The sequence below is a fragment of the Peromyscus maniculatus genome, chromosome 7, assembly GCF_049852395.1.
Source record: "Peromyscus maniculatus bairdii isolate BWxNUB_F1_BW_parent chromosome 7, HU_Pman_BW_mat_3.1, whole genome shotgun sequence".
Classification (NCBI taxonomy): domain Eukaryota; kingdom Metazoa; phylum Chordata; class Mammalia; order Rodentia; family Cricetidae; genus Peromyscus; species Peromyscus maniculatus.
In genome coordinates this window covers 104,958,628-104,976,079 of record NC_134858.1, presented here as the reverse complement: position 1 = coordinate 104,976,079, position 17,452 = coordinate 104,958,628, and the positions used below count along the sequence as shown (strand labels likewise).

The 17,452-nt window shown below is 41.5% G+C and overlaps 1 protein-coding gene and 1 long non-coding RNA gene across 16 annotated transcripts in view; one reads left to right on the top strand and one right to left on the bottom strand.

Moving 5' to 3' along the window:
• The window catches only part of LOC143274088 (uncharacterized), a 36,900-nt gene extending 22,629 nt beyond the window's left edge, over positions 1-14,271 (bottom strand). The window contains exons 1-2 of the long non-coding RNA XR_013052516.1: positions 14,137-14,271; positions 13,266-13,752 (exon numbers count right to left, since the gene is read on the bottom strand). This is a non-coding gene — a long non-coding RNA (uncharacterized LOC143274088). The remainder of the gene's footprint in view (positions 1-13,265; positions 13,753-14,136) is intronic.
• Dock3 (dedicator of cytokinesis 3) overlaps positions 1-17,452 on the top strand; it is a 351,959-nt gene that overhangs the window by 279,689 nt on the left and 54,818 nt on the right. For all 15 annotated transcript variants that reach the window (XM_076575472.1, XM_076575468.1, XM_076575464.1 and 12 more), the window contains 5 exons: positions 2,680-2,774; positions 4,858-4,933; positions 5,312-5,412; positions 5,670-5,728; positions 8,585-8,733. In XM_076575472.1, the coding sequence (XP_076431587.1) occupies positions 2,680-2,774; positions 4,858-4,933; positions 5,312-5,412; positions 5,670-5,728; positions 8,585-8,733 (480 nt within the window). The remainder of the gene's footprint in view (positions 1-2,679; positions 2,775-4,857; positions 4,934-5,311; positions 5,413-5,669; positions 5,729-8,584; positions 8,734-17,452) is intronic.

Here is a 17,452-nt window from a genome sequence, read left to right as displayed (position 1 = left end):
GTGGAGCACGCCTTTAATCTCAGCACTTGAGGCAGAGGCAGGCTGATCTCTGAGTTCAAGTCTGAGCCAGTCAGGACTACACTGTAAGACCCTGTCTTTAAAAAAAAATTGATACATGCAAAAATAGACACAAAAATCAATAAAACTAAGCTGAATAGTTCAGGAATAAATCTTTGTATTTACACTATTAATTTCCAGTGGTGATGCCAAGACAATTTAATGAAGGGAGAAGGGTCCTCAACAAACATGCTGAAGTGATTTGATATCTGCATACAAAACAAAACTGTGCTCCTTTATACATGGTTCAATGTTTCTTTCTTTTCTGCTTTCAGTGTATTTTCTTTGTTCTATCTATTTCATAGTTTAATTATGATATGATATGGTCTTGTCTGTTCGGTATTCTAAATGTCTTTCCTGTATCTGGACTAGCATCTCTTTCACTAAAATCTGCAATTTTTTCTCCTATTATGTTGAAAATGTTTTCTATGCCTTTGGAATGAAATCTTTTACTTTTTCTATGAAATCCTCTTCATACTATCCTACATATCTTAGAGAAAGCTAGGCATTTATCTAATGTGGAAACTCTGAAAATCAGATTACTCCCACGTCAGGGTTTATTGTTTATGCTAGTAGCAATGTTTTCACATTTTTGGCATTTTGGTGTTTGTTGTTATTGTTTTGTTTGTTTGTTGTTTGGGAGAGGTTGAGTTTTTGCTTGATTGGTTGGTACAGTTTTTTGGGTTTTGCTTGTTTGTTTATTGTTTGAGACAGGATTTCTCGTGTAGCCTTGGCTGTCCTGGAACTCTCTCTATAGACCAGGCTGGCCTCGAACTCAGAGATCCACCTGCCTCTGCCTCTCCAGTGCTGGGATTAAAGGCGTGCACCACCACGCCCAGCTATAATGTTTCTTTATTGACTGATCTTCCCTGAACTAATTCTTTCATGTCTATATTTTAGATTGTTTGTATCCATAGATGTTTCTAATCAGTTAAATTGGTGCTCATGTAGCAATTAGACAGCTATGTTCTTAGATGCTCAAAATCAGTAAATCTCTCTGCTTTGCTAAGGGGCTCTATGTATATTCTGGGGCTCACCTTTAGTACTCCAGCATGATACAGCTCTATCTTTTTAGAGTTCTGTTTGTACAGAACCTCATGTTAAGTCAGAGATGAGAGATTTGAGCTTCTTGAGTCTTTCTGACAATATGAACAGACCAGCACATGAGTGACTGTCTAGAATCCAAGGAATATACCAAATCTTTTCACAGGTCCCTATATATATCTCATTCATCAGATTTTCCTTGAAGCTTCTTGGTAGATCTCTTTTTGTTCCAAGTAATGTGAATTGTGTTATGTATCTAGAATGTTAAATTATATGACCTTTTCTTTTTTCAACAAATGTCCTGGGGATAGCTAGATAAGCTCTGAGTTAAATAAAATAAAGACAAGCCCTGACAGTAGGCTTGTCCAAAGAGCTGCCAAACAGGACAAACAATAACAGTTCTCTAGAGAATGGGCTTCATAGGGGCTCTAAAACTATTTTATTCCAATGGCTGCTAGACTCTTGGTTTTTGTGTCTGCTGAAGTTCTATAGTAGAGTGTTCAAGTAGATAGAGAAGATAGGAATTGGGAAGAGTGAAATGTAACAAAAATCAGTGTTTCCTGAGATTCATCTATTTTTCCTTACTAAACTTTTTGTCCTTGTTTGCTTTTGTTGGCTGTGATAAAATTCTGACCAAAACCAATTTGGAGAGGAGAGGGTTTATTTAGCTTACAAGTTACAGTCCATCATTGGGAAGCCAAGGCAGGAACTAGAGACAGGAATCTGGAGGCAGGAACTAAAAGTAGAGACCATGGAAAAGTGCTGCTTAATGGCTTACTTGCACGGCTTGCTCAGTTTGCTTTCTTAAGCAACCCAAGACCACCAGCCCAGAGGTGGCACAACCCACAATTGGATAGGCCCCTCCCACATCAAATATTAATTTGAAAAAATGCCCCCACAGGCCAATATGATGGAAGCAATTCTTCAGTTAAGATTCTTTCTTCCCAGCTGACTCTGTCAAGTTGACAAAACTAGCCAGCACATTCTCCTCAAATTATATAATATTGGATTGTTTAATCAGTTTTAGCCACCTCATAATTTTCATGGACACAGATTTATTAGAGGGTTTGTGGTTTTTGCATTGTTTTGTTTGGGGGTTTTGTTTGAGGATGGTGTTGGGAATGGGATGGGCTGTTGGGTATACTATGTATACCTTCTACCATTGACTTCAGCCCCAGGAATTTTTGGATTTTTACACTCCCATTCCTAAAGTGTTTTTCTCAACAATCAAAGTGCTACTAATATTAAAAAAAAAAAAAGCATGTTCTTACTATCAAATGCTTGATTGGGACTCTTACTTAGAGAATGATAGTCTGACCTGGGCTTTAGATTTTAGGTGTGGATCTAGAGTTGTAAAGCTGTCTCGAGTCTGCCAAATTTGGCTTTACCCATATATGGCCTAGAAGACTGTCCTGAATTCATTGTCATGTATCTAGTAAGAGACAAACAACTCAGAGAGGGAACCACCTCTAACCCACTTGTACCACATTCTCCTAGCAGAAAGTTCAGAAAGGACCAGCTGAGGAAATGGGACAGCAGTAGTAACATTGTCTCACATTGCTTTTCTTCTGTGGTCAGGAATTTCTGCTGAAGATTTTCTGTGTGTTCAGAAACCTAATGAAGATGAGTGTCTTCCCTCGAGATTGGATGGTGATGAGACTGTTGACAAGCAAGTAAGAAAAGGCCCTGTATTGGCATCCATGGAGCCCTAGGTCAAGCTGGGGGTAATTTGTATATGTGAGTGAGAGGAAGATTAAGACCAAGACTGGGAAGAGAGAGGAGTTAACAAATATGAAATTTGTTTGCAGATTCAACCCACAGGATTTACCCACTGGCCATAAAGACAATGAAAGAAAAGAATGAAAGATAATTCAAAAAGCAGACTCGACAGTAGTGAATAGAAAAAGCTATGTTAAAGAGGGGAAATACAATACTAGGAAAGAACCTCTGTTGCTCTGCAGCTTTAGGCAGTGTTCCAAGCTGCCCTCTTGATCTGAGTTGTATTGTCTGCCAAACAGTACTTACCTCCTAGTGCTAACTGTCCACCTAAGCCCTGGCTGCAAAGCTCTGAGCACTTCTGACTATAGAGATGAAATACAAAGACTGTCTTAATATGTCTGCCCAACTCATATTTCTGATCTGTGCTTCCTCTTGGCAAACTAGAGAAGTGATACGTGTAGTAAGAAGTTGTTCATTTGATCTCTGTCTACTAAGATGACTTGGTCTTCACTATTTAGCCTACTACCTCCTCTCACTGGTCTGCCTTTTATGTTGGCATTGTATAGAATGCAGTCAAATTATTTATTAGGTATATTAGCAAAGCAATGTGAATTTTTTTCATGTTGAGCACTTTATTAGGGCCCTTTTTTCCTTAAAACCTACAAATGTTTTGTCCAAAACAAAAGAATGATAGGAAGTTGCACAAATATTTCCTCAAATAGTGGTTTTCTATCTAGATCATTCTTATTTCTGTCTCCTAGTTACACTTAGAAAACTTTAGATTCTATAGCCTGTCCTGCAGAAGTAGCCTCTTTATCTTTCACCCTTACCCTTGCTACCTGCTCTGCTGGAAGACCAGTCTCTTTTATATACTGTTTTTGCTTTTTTTCCCTCTTCTGTATAAAGACCCATATGGCCACTTCTTTTTCTTTTTATTGAAAATAGATAGTTTTTTCACATAATATATCAAGATTATGGTTTCTCCTCCCTCTACTCCTCACAGTTCCTCCCTAATCCAGATTCACTCCCTTTCTGTTTCATTAGAAAAGAACAGGCTTCTAGAAGATAATAATAAAATATAATAAGATAAAATAAAACTACCACATTAGAATTGGACAAATATGATAAACAAAAGAAAAATCAACTAAAGGAAAAGAGCCCAAGAGAAGATACATGAATCAGAGACCCGCTCATGCACACACTCAGGAATCCCATTGAAAACAGTAAACTGGAAGCCATAATATATATGTGCAGGACCTGGTGCAGACCCATGTAGGCCCTGTGCATGCTGCCTCAGTCTCTGTGAGTTCATATATGTGCTTTGATCATGTTGATTTAGAGGCCTTGTTTTCATGGTATCCTCTATGCCCTCTTGTTCTTACACTCTTTTCACCTGTACTTACCTGGTAGGTCAGGTGGCCACTCTTAAGCATAGTTTCTTTGCCACATAGTCAAGGCCCTCTGTAATAAAACCCTTAACTTCCCTTCCCTTAATATTACATTTCCCTTCCTTTACACTTCAACTCATGTTCTTGATTCTCATAGGAATATCGTCCTATTATTACCCTTATATGTTCCAGGCTAAGATTAAGAGTGATATTCTAGTCCAAAGGCTGAAGCCAGATGAAAATAGTACATGGCAAAAGGAAATATTTAATCACTATAAACTCGTATTATCTGGTAAAATAATAAAAGTATGCTCTAAATCCTACAAAGTGATCATAATCTGTGTTGTTATCCAAAGATGCCCAGAATACTAAAATTACTTTTTGTGCTAGAAAAAAAATCTTAAAGAACAACAAGTCTTAAGAGAGAAGAATTATCAGTGACCCACATCCTTTGCTAGCTCACTTTCTAAGAGACATTTCTCTGAAACTGGTTTTCTGTGGAGTTTGCTCCATTTTCTCTTTCCTTTAAAGCCCCATCTTATCTAAGAACAAGTTGTCTTCAAGAAGTTTGCCTACAGGCAGACAGCCAATGCTAGGCTATGCCGCTGTTAGTCTTTTAATTCTGCAATGCCTTGTTTCCTCACTGCAGTATTATAGTTACTACTGTCCAGTACCTGTCCTCTGCACTGCACAAGAATTTCACAGACACAGACTTTGACTTCAAGGTAGGAGCTCCTAAAACTCATCACTGTCACAATAACCCTAGAAAGCTAAATTCTATGCTCTCCCCTTTTTGCTTCATTAATATATTCATAGTACTATAGATTCCTAGGCTGATGGTTATTGTATATGAGCTGAGAGCCTCCCTGGTAGAAATATCGGGAAGCAGGCATCTATGAGGATGCCTGTTGTTGGCTTCAGAAAGAATCAAGGGAGCAAAAATGGGGAAAGACCTGTTTCTAAAGATAGTTAAAAGGAAATTTTTTTCTTAAGAAAATAATTTAAGATTGTCTAATGGACTCTGTGCTACACATGTATTTAATTACTTTCCCTGCAAGGTTAAGGACTTGGGCAACCATGTGGTTCTTTTTCTGTCTCTCTAGGTGTGGAATTCTTATTTTAGCCTGGCAGTTCTGTTCATAAACCAGCCAAGCCTTCAGCTAGAAATCATTACTTCAGCCAAGAGGAAGAAGATTCTAGATAAGTAAGACAGATGTCTTCTCTTCATCTCTCTGCTACTTGTCCAGATGGAACTGTTTTTCTATGGCAGACTCTTTCAGAAGTCCAGAAGTTTCTCACATGGGTGGTTTCCCAAGGAGCCAAGTATGAAAGTTCAGTCATTAACCAAATGGCTTAGAATTTTGAGAGCATTAGAAATAACAGTGCTGATGTTCTGACCTCATTCAATTTCCAAGTCTGTCTCCCTCCACTAACAGTTGGCTTCTGTGTTACTATTTTCAGGTACGGGGACATGCGCGTGATGATGGCGTATGAACTGTTCAGCATGTGGCAGAATCTGGGTACGTCTTTTACTGATTCTTCCTTTCATATACTGCATAGGTAAATAAAAAGTACAATAACTAATAATTCTCCAAAGCTTTCTGAATATCAGTTCAGACCCCAGAATTCCTCGCATATCTTTAACATAGCACCCCAGATGAATAATGTAGTGCAGCATATGTATATAAAGCCCTCCTTGGCAGGGAGAGTTTGGCTAAGAGATCCTACTATGACATATGCATTCCATTTTGGGAATAGAAGTTAAAAGAGTAAAAGGAAGACACAGTAGTTTTTTTCCAGTTTGGGAATCCATGCTATAAAGCCTCTGTACTACTCATGTCCCTGTCTACATGTTACAGGCTTAGAAGTGTAGATCATGGAGACACCATGAAAAAAGGACAGGTATTGATTTTAATAAAGATCAAATTTTGGATCATGGGTACTTATGTGTCCAGATCATGTATCTGATACCACTTACATGAAAGATCATGAAAGATGAAAGTTACAGCCTTTGGATGAGATTGACTTTGGCTTTTTCTTTGAACACTTCTAATAGATACTACTTTGAATCTAAAATTGTCAGATCAGTGTTTCTGGTAGAGTCTTGCAGTTGCATAGATGAGTAGCTGGGCCACCCAGAATTCTGGAGGGATATAAATCTTCTGTCAGGAAGATTTTAAAATATTAGTTATATGGGGGCTGGAGAGATGGCTCAGCAGTTAAGAGCACTGGCTGCTCTTCCAGTAGGTCCTGAGTTCAATTCACAGAGACCACATGGTGCCCTCTTCTGGCGTGCAGGTGGAACACTGTATACTGTATACATAATAAATAAATATTTTTTAAAAATTAGTTATATGTCCAGTGAAATGTGATTTAAGCTAAGCTTGTGCCTCTTAAGCCATAGGAATGATGATCATAGAATCTTAAAGTCACCTATCAACCTTCCTCACCCTGATCTAGAGATGAAAAGTAAGGTGTCAGGGGGCACTGGTGAGATGACTCAGCAGTTAAAAGTACTGACTACTCTTCTAGAGGACCTGGGTTCAATTCCCAGCACCCTCATGGTGACTCACAATCATCTGTAACTTCATTCCAGGGGATCTGATGCCCTCTTCTGGTCTCTGCAGGCACTAAGCATGTACATGGCACACTTAACATACATGCAGGTAAAGCACTCATGCATATAAAATAATATATTGAATACAGCAATAGGACTCTTCATCCTTCAGTAGGCATGTGTTTCCAAACAGGCCTTTTAGCTTTATCACTCTTACAACCTTCCCACAACAGAATTTGCATATATTTTTCAACATTGAACTTGACTTTGAAATTCCTAGGAACACAAGAGACTGACAACTATACCAGGTACCAAGATCAGAGTATGCAGAGTGAGCCTTGGAGCTAACATTTGCTTCTTAGATAGGTTTCCAAAATGAAAGAAACAAAAGAGGTATTAGCCTGGGTTCAATCCCCAATACTTCCAGATTTTTTTAGATATTACATTTGTCTAGTAAAACCATTCATTGCTTTTGAAGGAAGTAACATTCTCTGTCTGGTGCCCCCCAAACTAGCAGGGGGGCTAGTTACTTGACTGTACTACACAGGCAAAGAGTTCCCCTCTTGTAGTCTCTGAGTACTGAAAACAGAGATCTGAAGTTGGTTCTTTCTGTTACACCATTGCAAAGAAAAGTCCTCAGGACTGGCCCTGGCTTCTAGGAATACTCCCTAGAGAACAGACTAACCAAAGGAAAAGCTATATCACTCCCTTCACTTCCCATAGGAAGGCCTTATAAAGGAAGTTGGAGAGTGAATGGATCTGATCAGAGTGGATGTATTCCTACCATAAGAATACAATGTGAAGAACAGGCATGGGAGGGTACAAAGAGAATCTAGGTCTTCAAGCAAGCCTATTAGGGTGAAGCTATGCAGTTAGCTCTTAGCTCAGGTAGAAGGTTTTTTGTTTGTTTGTTTGTTTTTAGCATACATGAGTGTGGGCATTTAAAGGATTTAAGGGGTCCATAGACTTCAGGCATTTGGTAGCTTAAGCCTTGGACTGGACTTCTGATCATTGAAATGCCTTCTAGAAGTAGAATTGTCAGGGAGGTCCATTGTGTTTAAGCAGAAACATACAGATTTTCCTTACTAAACAGAAGCTGTAGATAGATGTCTGAAACTCTTAGCACATCACTCATCTGTAGAAAGCGAGCTATTTCCTTGCTCTGAGGGTTTTCAGGTAGTTAAAACTTACAGGAAATTTTTTTAAAAGAAATTTTGTGCCCTTTGAACATGTGTTTCAAATTGACGAGGCCAGTCAATTGAAAATTCTAAAAAGATAGGGGAGTATGCTGAAGGGATGGATCAGCACTAAAGAGCACTGACTGCTCTTCCAGAGGACCCAGGTTTGACTCCAAGCACCAACATGGTGGTTCACAACCATCTCTAACTCCATTTCTAGGGGATCAGATGCCATTTTCTGGTACCAGGCACCCAGATGGTGCACAGACATACATTCAGGCAAAACACTCATATACATAAAATAAAATGATAAATGTTTTTAAAGAATTTTTTAAAATAATAAAAAGATAAAAAGCAGAGGGAGTATCTCAAAAACCATAGAATAAATCCTCTTTTAGCCTTAGAAGCTTCTATTATAAATAAGCAGTTGAAGGTAGAGTGTGTTGGTTTGGCTTTCTCAATGCTGAGAAATTCAGATCTCTCTCAGGACCTCATACATGCTAGGCAAACACTGTACCACCACTGAGCCTAGATTCCCAGCCTCACTCTAAATTGTAACATGTTCCTGGCCTCACTTGAGAATCTTCCATGTAAGGAACAAAGCAGGAATGAACTAATACTTGTTGGGTTTTATTGTTCAGGTGAACATAAGATCCACTTTATTCCGGGAATGATCGGTCCTTTTCTGGGTGTGACACTGGTCCCACAGCCAGAAGTGCGGAATATCATGATTCCTATCTTTCATGACATGATGGACTGGGAACAGAGGAAAAATGGCAACTTCAAGCAGGTAAAATTATAACTTCACTGTTTGGTGTGTTCTCCTCTGAAATGAACCTATTTGCATCAGACAGGTAGTCTAGATCGGTTGGCATGGTTCTAATAGAGAAGTTAACCATCTTAAATCCTGATTTAGAGTTTGTGTATGACTTGCTAGGCAAAATTAATATGCAAATTTTCTTCAAGTTAGAGACCAGATCCTAGCAGTCAGGAAACTGAGGCAGGAGAATTGCCATGAGTATGAGGGCAGCCTAAGCTACAGAGCAAGTAAAGCCTGGACTACATAGCAATACCTTGTTTCAAAGACAAATAAGCAATCAAAAGAATTAGAGGAAAGAGATAACATGTTAAGAACTTTCTAATAAAGACTAACAGAGACTGAACACTCCTAGTTTCGGTAAGCAGAGGGTCTTGGTAGCATGCTGTCCTTCCTCTACAGTATGGCCCAGGAATTTCTAAGGCTGGAGCCAGACCAGACGACTTTTCACAGCCTCCATAAGTTTCTGGCTAGTGTTGACAGTAATCTCTAGTTTGGTCATAGAGAAAGCAAGCATATGGGACAGTTGTTTTAGGAGTTGAATAGATATTACATGGATAAGTATCTCCTTTTGGCAACCTGCTGGTGGGTGAGCTGTCCCATCATGAGAATGGCCTGGTTGAAGTGTTAAAAGTTCAGCTACCAGCACAGGGTACATTCCTGTATGAGTACATGGAAATACAGCTTTAGTACCTTATTAAACAAATACTGTTTTTTTAAGTTCTGTCATAAACCCTGTTTTTATGATTTTTGCTTTCAGGACAGGAATAATCATACAAAAATAGAGAAAACCGGCATAGGTGGTAAGCACCAATGAAGGAGAGACGGATGAAGGAGTGAAGGGAACTGGATCAGCCTTTGACAGCCTAATAGAGAGCAATTTCCTGACCCTATTAGGATGGGCTGTTGGTTAGAGGTGGGGGTCTCTTGGACAATAAACATCCATATGTACAAGTTACCCCAGACAGGTGTAGGTAAGAAGAAATAGAGGAGAAAGCAAGTTTATGAAAGATTTTTGGATCATTTGTTTGTGCAGTGGCAGAAGTTATCATTGAAAATTGAGCATGCCAATTTTGGCCATTTGAACTGTACTGAGGCCAGAGCAAGCTTTAATAAAATGGAGTCTGTGGAGGAAGAGGAGAAGGTTTGAAAAATGAACTCTGCTGGAGGGAGTTTCTGTAAGCCCCAAGTGGGAGCTGAGAGGCAGGAATGACAAGGTCACAGAGACCCAGAAGGGCTTAAGGAAGCTATGGGACTTAGCAGGTAGCTCCTAGGGGGAGGAGGCCAGAAAACAGGGAGGATTCCAATAGAGGGAGAGGAGCAAGTGTTATAATAGAGTTGCCCACATGGTGGGGCCCCAGAGGGTGTAGCAGATTCCAGGAGTCAGAGAGGACATTTACCAAGTAGGTGAGAAGAGATGGATGGTTAGAGATGGATGGAGGGAAGAAGCAGCTGAAGAATTTAGAACCAAATATGATGGATAGCAGAAGCCAGCAGAAACAAATGATCTGTATACACCTTAAGAGTCAAATCAGCAACTTAAGTCATTTTGAAATGTTAAGACATTTCATGGGTACTACAGGGTGAAGGGGAACCACTGCTGAGTTGATAAGTCAGAGATCCTGAACCAAGAAGTAGGTTCCATTGTTTGATTATTTTTTTAACTGCAAGTATGGAAGTATCAAAGTGGGAGTAGGGAGCAGAAGATTCTTTATTAAGAGATCAGAGATGGGAGGCTAAGTCCCCTGAGGCTTTGGAGAGAGAGTGGGTACTGAGCCTGGGTTATAAATTGGTGGAGTTTTATAGTTGAATGATAAGGGGTGTGGTGTTTGGCTATAGAGGGGTTCAGTGTCCCATACCCAGGAATCTACCTGAGAGGCTGGTAAGGGAAAGGGTATGTCAGATCATGTGGTTTGGGGGAAAAGGAGGAGGGGAATGGCTGGCGAGCCTGGGGTCAAGCAGATGAGGGGAGCAAAAGAAATAGAGGCTCCCACTTTGGCTAGGAGGCCCTTTCCCATCAAGAGGATGGGACAGGTTGAAACCATTAGGAAGGCTAAGGAGGATACCCTTAAAGATACAGCTAAGAGGCGGGGTTTGATGAACCTGGTAAGACTGTCCTCCCTACCCCAACAACAGAGGAATGAGAAGGAGAGGTGGGACCCCAGAACTTTGTCAGGACCAAAGAAGTAGGCCTGGTATCCAGAGGAAGGAGATGGATCACCCTAATACTGTGATAACTACCTGAGGCTCCTTGTCAGAGATGGTGTGGTCAGGCCAAGAGAGCCTGGGCCCCCAGAGTCATTCATGGCCAGATCAAGGAAGTAGGTTGAAGGGCAATCTGGGCTTGATGTTCTCGTGCCTCGAGGCCCATGGGGGCAGTCAACACCCTAGTGCCCTTCTTGATAGCACCTTGGACATGGTTCGGGTGGCATAAAGGTTCAGACAGGCCTGGGCCCAGTGACTCTCCTGACTGCATTGGAAACAGGGAGCCAGAGAGCCTCAGCGGTGGCTGTGGCTGGTCAGAAGGCCGTCACTAGCTCCAGGTAGTTTTGGTTTGGTGCTTTTTATCTCTCCCATGGTACACCTTAAAAGGCACAGTTAAGACTTTGGCCTTTGGAGTCAAGGGCCCTCTCTAGATGTTTAAACTTGTCCCTAATATCAGGGGAACTTGGGGGAAAGTAAGTCATAAGGAGTTGCTTCCCATCTGGGGTCTCAGGATCCAGATTGATGTATTGTAAGAGGGCCTTTGTAAGGCAGTCTAGAAATTGAAGTGGGTTTTTGTGTTTGTCCTATATGATCTCTTGAATTTTTTTATAATTTGCTGCCATAAGGGTAGCCTTATGGAGACCAGTCATGAGGCAAGTTAAAAATCTATTCCTAGCTAGGATATCCCCTGGAGTATTGTAAGTCCATTCAGGGTCCTGGTCGGGGACTGCCCTAACCCCAACTGGGTGGGTGTCATCAACTTGGTGGATTTCATCTGCATGGGCCCTAGCCTGATCCCAGACTAGCCTCCACTCCTCTGGGAGAAGATTGTTAGTGAGAATCATATAAACATCATTGTTTGTTTTTGCTCTTTTGAGGGGCCTGCCACCCAGCTCCCAAATAAATCACACACAGAGGCTTATTCTTAATTATGAATGCCCAGCCTTAGCTTGGCTTGTTTCTAGCCAGCTTTTCATAACTTTAAATTAACCCGCCTGTCTTCTGCCTCTGGGCTTTTATCTTTCTCTATTCCTGTATACCTTTCTTTCTTACTCCATTCCTGGTTGTGTAGCTGGGTGGCTAGCCCCTGACGTCTTCCTCCTTCTCTCACTCCTAGATCTCTCCTCTCCCAGATTTCTCTTTCTGTTAATTCTTTCTGTCTGCCAGCCCTACCCATCCTTTCTCCTGCCTTGCTATTGGCCATCAGCTCTTTATTAGACCATCAGGTGTTTCAGACAGGCACAGTAACACAGATTTACAGAGTTAAAACAATTCAACATAAACAAAAGTAACACACCTTAGAATAATATTCCCCAACACATCATGGAAAGTAAGGTTATAGGATTGGGTAATATATTGGATACCCAATTGGTTAACATAGAGCAAGACCTCATACATGATAGTTGAGTGTTGCTTTAATGCCACATACTCAGCCTTGACTGGGTGGGCAGCCTGTCACTGAGGAGAAAGGGGAACCAGAGAGGCTAGAAAGAAAGAGAAGGGACTGCTGCTGGTTTAGGCTGATAAGGGGAGGTTTGCTAGTGTGATCGGAAATAGTGGAGAAATCATCTGGTTTGGGCTTCATAGCTTGGAGGAGTTGTTTCCTCTTTGGTTGGTTTATCCCAAAATGGCATCAAACCATATGGTTCCTTCAAGATTACCTAAGTACAGATTTTTAACTATCAACCACAGTGTTACAGATTTTGCAGATTTGTAACCTTATCCAATATGATTACAGATCTTGAGTTAAGATTTATACCTTAGCAAAAGTTTTAGAGAGTTAGAACAAAACCAAAATTGTATGAGATTAGTAGCAGTAGTCCCCATTGGGACTACACCCTACACATAGACTTCTATTATTAAAAAGGGAATGATTGACTGTTGTTTTGTAATTTCCAATTTGGGTGACTTGTTTCTTACTGTTCCTCTACACTCCACTCTACCTTTAGAGTCCTTTCATATAGTATATTTAGTCAAGTTTTTAAGAACTTAGGTTCAGGCTGGAGAGATGGCTCAGTGGTTAAGAGCACTGACTGGTTTTCCAGAGGTCCTAAGTTCAATTCCCAGCAACCACATGGTAGCTCACAACCACTTGTAATGAGATCTGGTGCCCTCTTCTGGCCTGCAGGGACACATGCAGGCAGAATACTGTATACATAATAAATAAATCTTAAAAAAAAAAAAAAAAAAAAAAAAGAACTTAGGTTCATTTCAAATTTTTGTTAAAATTGTCAAAACCATCCATTCCTATTTTCCTTTGTGTGAGTATATGTGAATGCATGTCATGTGGGTGTACATACATGTGGAAGCCAGAGGTCAACTTCAAATGTGATTCCTCAGGAGCCAGATATGTTGGTTGGTTGGTTGGTTGGTTGGTTGGTTGGTTGGTTGGTTGGTTGGTTGGTTGGTTGGTTGGTTGGAGATAGAGTAAGAAATCTCATTGGTCTGGAGCTCACTGAAGAGTCTAAGCTGGCCAGCGATCAAGTCCCAGTGATTACAACTGTTTTCCAGCACACCCAGCTTCTTGATATAGTTCTGGGGTGGATCTCAGGACATCCCGCTCGCACAGCAAGCGCCTCACCACTTTACTCCTCCTCCGTTGTTTTCTGAGGTAGACTTCTCAGCCTGTCATCACTGTGTCAGGGTGGCGTAGTTTACTTTCTGCTGCTGCACTAAAGATCGTTGATCAAAACCATCTTGGAAAGAGTGGTTTTGGTTTACATGCTCTGATCATAGTCCATCACTGGAGGAAGCCAAGGTAGGAACTCAGTGAAGCAAGGTGAGAACCTGGAGGCAAGAACTGAATCAGAGATCATGGAGAAGTGCTATTTACTGGCTTTCTCTCCAGGACTTGCTCAGTTTTCTTTCTTACACAACCTAGGACCTGCCTACTCAGAGATGACACTGCCTATAGTGAGATTTCCCACATCAATCTTAATCAAGAAAATGCCCCCAAAGATTTGCCTACAAGCCAGTCTAATAGAGTGATTTTCTTAGTTGAGGTCCCCCACCCCAGATAATCCTAGCTCATGTCAAATTGACAGAAATCTAACCAGGACAAAGAGTAAAAACAATTAAGTTTTTATAGCACTATTTCTTGAAACTTGGCTGTGTGTTGAGATCTCAAATCTCAGACTGCTGTTTCTGTGTGAGCTGTATCTGAACACTTACCATGCTGAACTCTGGTCGCTGTTGCCTCTGTCTCCCTTACTAAAGGATGGGTCCCCAGGAACCAGAATGATTGTGCATTTTATTTCTCAGAGCTCACTGTGGTACTTGGCACATAAGTGGGTTATGAGGATAACAATCAAAACTAATATTGTTGAGCATTTCCCAAAAGCCAGGGCATAGTGACACGATAAAGGAATGTTACCATGACAACTGTTTCACAAATAAGGATATTTAAATTTAGAAAGGTGTATATCCAGAACTCTATAGCTAGTTATGTCACAGGATAAATGTCGAATGGATAGCAAGGCATCCTTATCAGTTCTGTAGAGATAATAATGTCCCCACATCCTTCCATCATTAGTTTTTTGCCTGATACAGAAGTTTTAACAGTTGAATATGCATCTAAGGCTTTTTATAACAGTCTGTGGACTTTCACCACCACCCTAAGTTTCTAACCCATCAGATTTAGAGAGGCCTAAATACTGGATTTTTAACAAGATCTGTGGTGAAACTAAGGCTGCTGACCCAGGGACCCATTCTATGGACATTTTGGACCCCAATGGACTACTGAAGCATATTTGCACTGTTTGTACTCTGCTTCTGCAGGTCCCCTCCCTACCTTTGCTCTGTTCTAGCCCACACTAGCTACCTCTGTCTATGAAAAGAAATTCATTGTTAGTATCAGTCCATTTTCTTAGGGAGTTTTAGTCACCTCATTGAGTTAGCGTTAAACATGCTGGACTAGGACTGAGATATTTTGGCTTCTAGACCCACCAGACTATGTTTAGTTATAATTCAATCCTATAGTCTTCCAGGCAAGAAAAGAAGCTTGTTGCATGATTTGTCCTTGTTCTACTGGGGTTGACATTAGTTGAGTTTGAATGAGCTATATTTCCCTCAGAAACTTTCAGGATAACAGGCTTCACTTTTTGTACCCATAAAACCTAAAGCTCTTGAAACTGCTGCTCTGTCAGTGCCCTGTGACTGGATTCCTCAACTGTGAGGAGCAGTGCTACATTGTTCCTATTCTACAGATCTGAGATATAGTCTATGTATATAAATTCCTTTGAATGGATGTTTGTTTATTTTTTGTTTGCCTGCTTTTCAAGACAGGGTTTCTCTCTGTAGCCCTGGCTATCCTAGAACTTGCTCTGTAGACCAAGCTGGACTAGAACTCTTACAGAGATCTGCCTGCCTCTCTCTCCCAAGTGCTGGGACTAAATGTGTTCTTGAATGGATATTTTAAACAAAGAAATATTTGAAGCCAGTAGAATGGCTCAGAGAGTCTAAAGGTACTTTTCACCAAGCCCAATGACTTGAGTTTGATCTCCAGTAGAAAGAGAGAACTGGCTCTTGTAGGTTCTCTGACCTCCACATGTAAACTCCCAGCACACATACAAAATAATAAATATAAAAAACAGGTGTTGTTTTTTTTTTTAAAGAAAGAAACAGCTGCGCCAGGCGGTGGTGGCACACGCCTTTAATCCCAGCACTCGGGAGGCAGAGGCAGTCGGATCTCTGTGAGTTCGAGGCCAGCCTGGGCTACAGAATGAGTTCCAGGCCAGCCAGAGCTACACAGAGAAACCCTATCTCAAAACAACAACAGAAAAAACAGCTGGGTGATGGTAGCACACACCTTTAATCCCAACACTCAAGAGGCAAAGTCAGGTAGATCTCTGTGAGTTTGAGACCAGTCTGGTCTACAGAGTAGATCTAGGAAGCCAGGGCTGTTGTATAGAGAAACCCTGTCTTTAAAAAAGGAAAGAAAGAAATATTTGGGGGCATTGCAGAAGAGGTGTTGGAAAGATTGTAAGAGCCAGTGGTCAGGGAAGACTGAGATGAACAGTATCTTCTGGGGACTCTTAAGAGGGACACATGGATTGCCCTGGGAAGGGGAAATATGAGATCACCTGGGTAAACTGGGGGCAGAGTGGGGAGAGTAGAGGGGTGGGTGGGGAATGGAAACATGAGGGATCGGGATGGTTGAGTTGGGGGAGGGATGGAGAGGGGAGCAACAAAAGATATATTGATAGAGGGGGCCTTTATGGGGTTAGGGAGAAACCTTGTACCAGGGAAAAACTCAGGAATCCACAAGGATGACCCCAGCTAAGGCTCCTAGCAATAGTGGAGAGGATGCCAGAACTGGCCTTGTCCTGTAATCAGATTGGTGACTACCCTAATTGTCATCCTAGAACCTTCATTCAGTAACTGATGGAAGCTGATGCAGAAATCTGCAGCCAAACATTGAGCTGAGCTCCAGGAGTTCTATTGAAGAGAGGGGGGGATGATTGATTGTAGGAGCCAGGGGGGTCAAGAATCATAATGGGGAAACCCACAGAGACAGCTGACCGAGCTCAAGGGAGATTATGGACTCTAGACAGACAGCTAGGTAACCTAAATGGGCCCGACCTAGGCCCTCTGCATGTGAGAGTCAGTTGTATAACTTGGTGTCTGTTTGTGGGCCCCCTAGCAAGGACCAGAATCAGTCCCTGGTGCATGAGCTGGCTTTTTGGAACCTATTCCCTATGGTGGGATGCCTCACTCAGCCTTGATAGAGTGGGGAGGAGCTTAGTCCTACCTAAGCTTGATATACCATTAGTTATTGACTCTGATGGGAGGCCTTAGCCTTTCTGAGGAGTGGATGGGTGGGAGGGTAGAAAGGAGGTGGAGGGAGGAGAACATAGTTGGTATGTAAAATAAATACATTTCCTTCTCAGCACAGGAGAAAATAAAAAGAAACAATGTCTTCTGGGCATGACAGGACTGATACACTCATGAACTCATAGCATCAATGGTTGTCTGCACAAGACCTATACAAGATCAACCCTGTCAGTTTTCCAGCATGGAAGCAGGAGGGGCTTATGAGTCTCTCACTCCCTAGCTGAGGAACTATTGATGGTTGATGCCTGCTAGGAGAGGGAGAGTCTGTTTACTTTAAGAGTGTACCCTGGGGCTCTGGTGGGGTTGGGGGTACATGCCCCTTTAATTCTAGCACTCAGAGGCAGAGGCAGAAGAGGGCAGGTCTCTGTGAGTTCATGGTCACCTGGTCTACAGAGTGAGTTCTAGGACAGTCAAGGCTACACAGAGAAGCCCTGTCTCCAAAAAATAATGTAGTCTGGTAGGTCACCTGTGCTCCAGAGGAGGACCCACACCCATGCACATATGAGAACCACAGATTGGATTCAATGGGTTATCTAAGGGGGCACCTAAGGGATGGACCCAGACGCTCTTAGAGGGCAGAGTGGGGAGGTGAATATGATCAAAATAAATTGTATGTGAATATGAAATTCTCTGAGAATTAATAAAAATACTATGT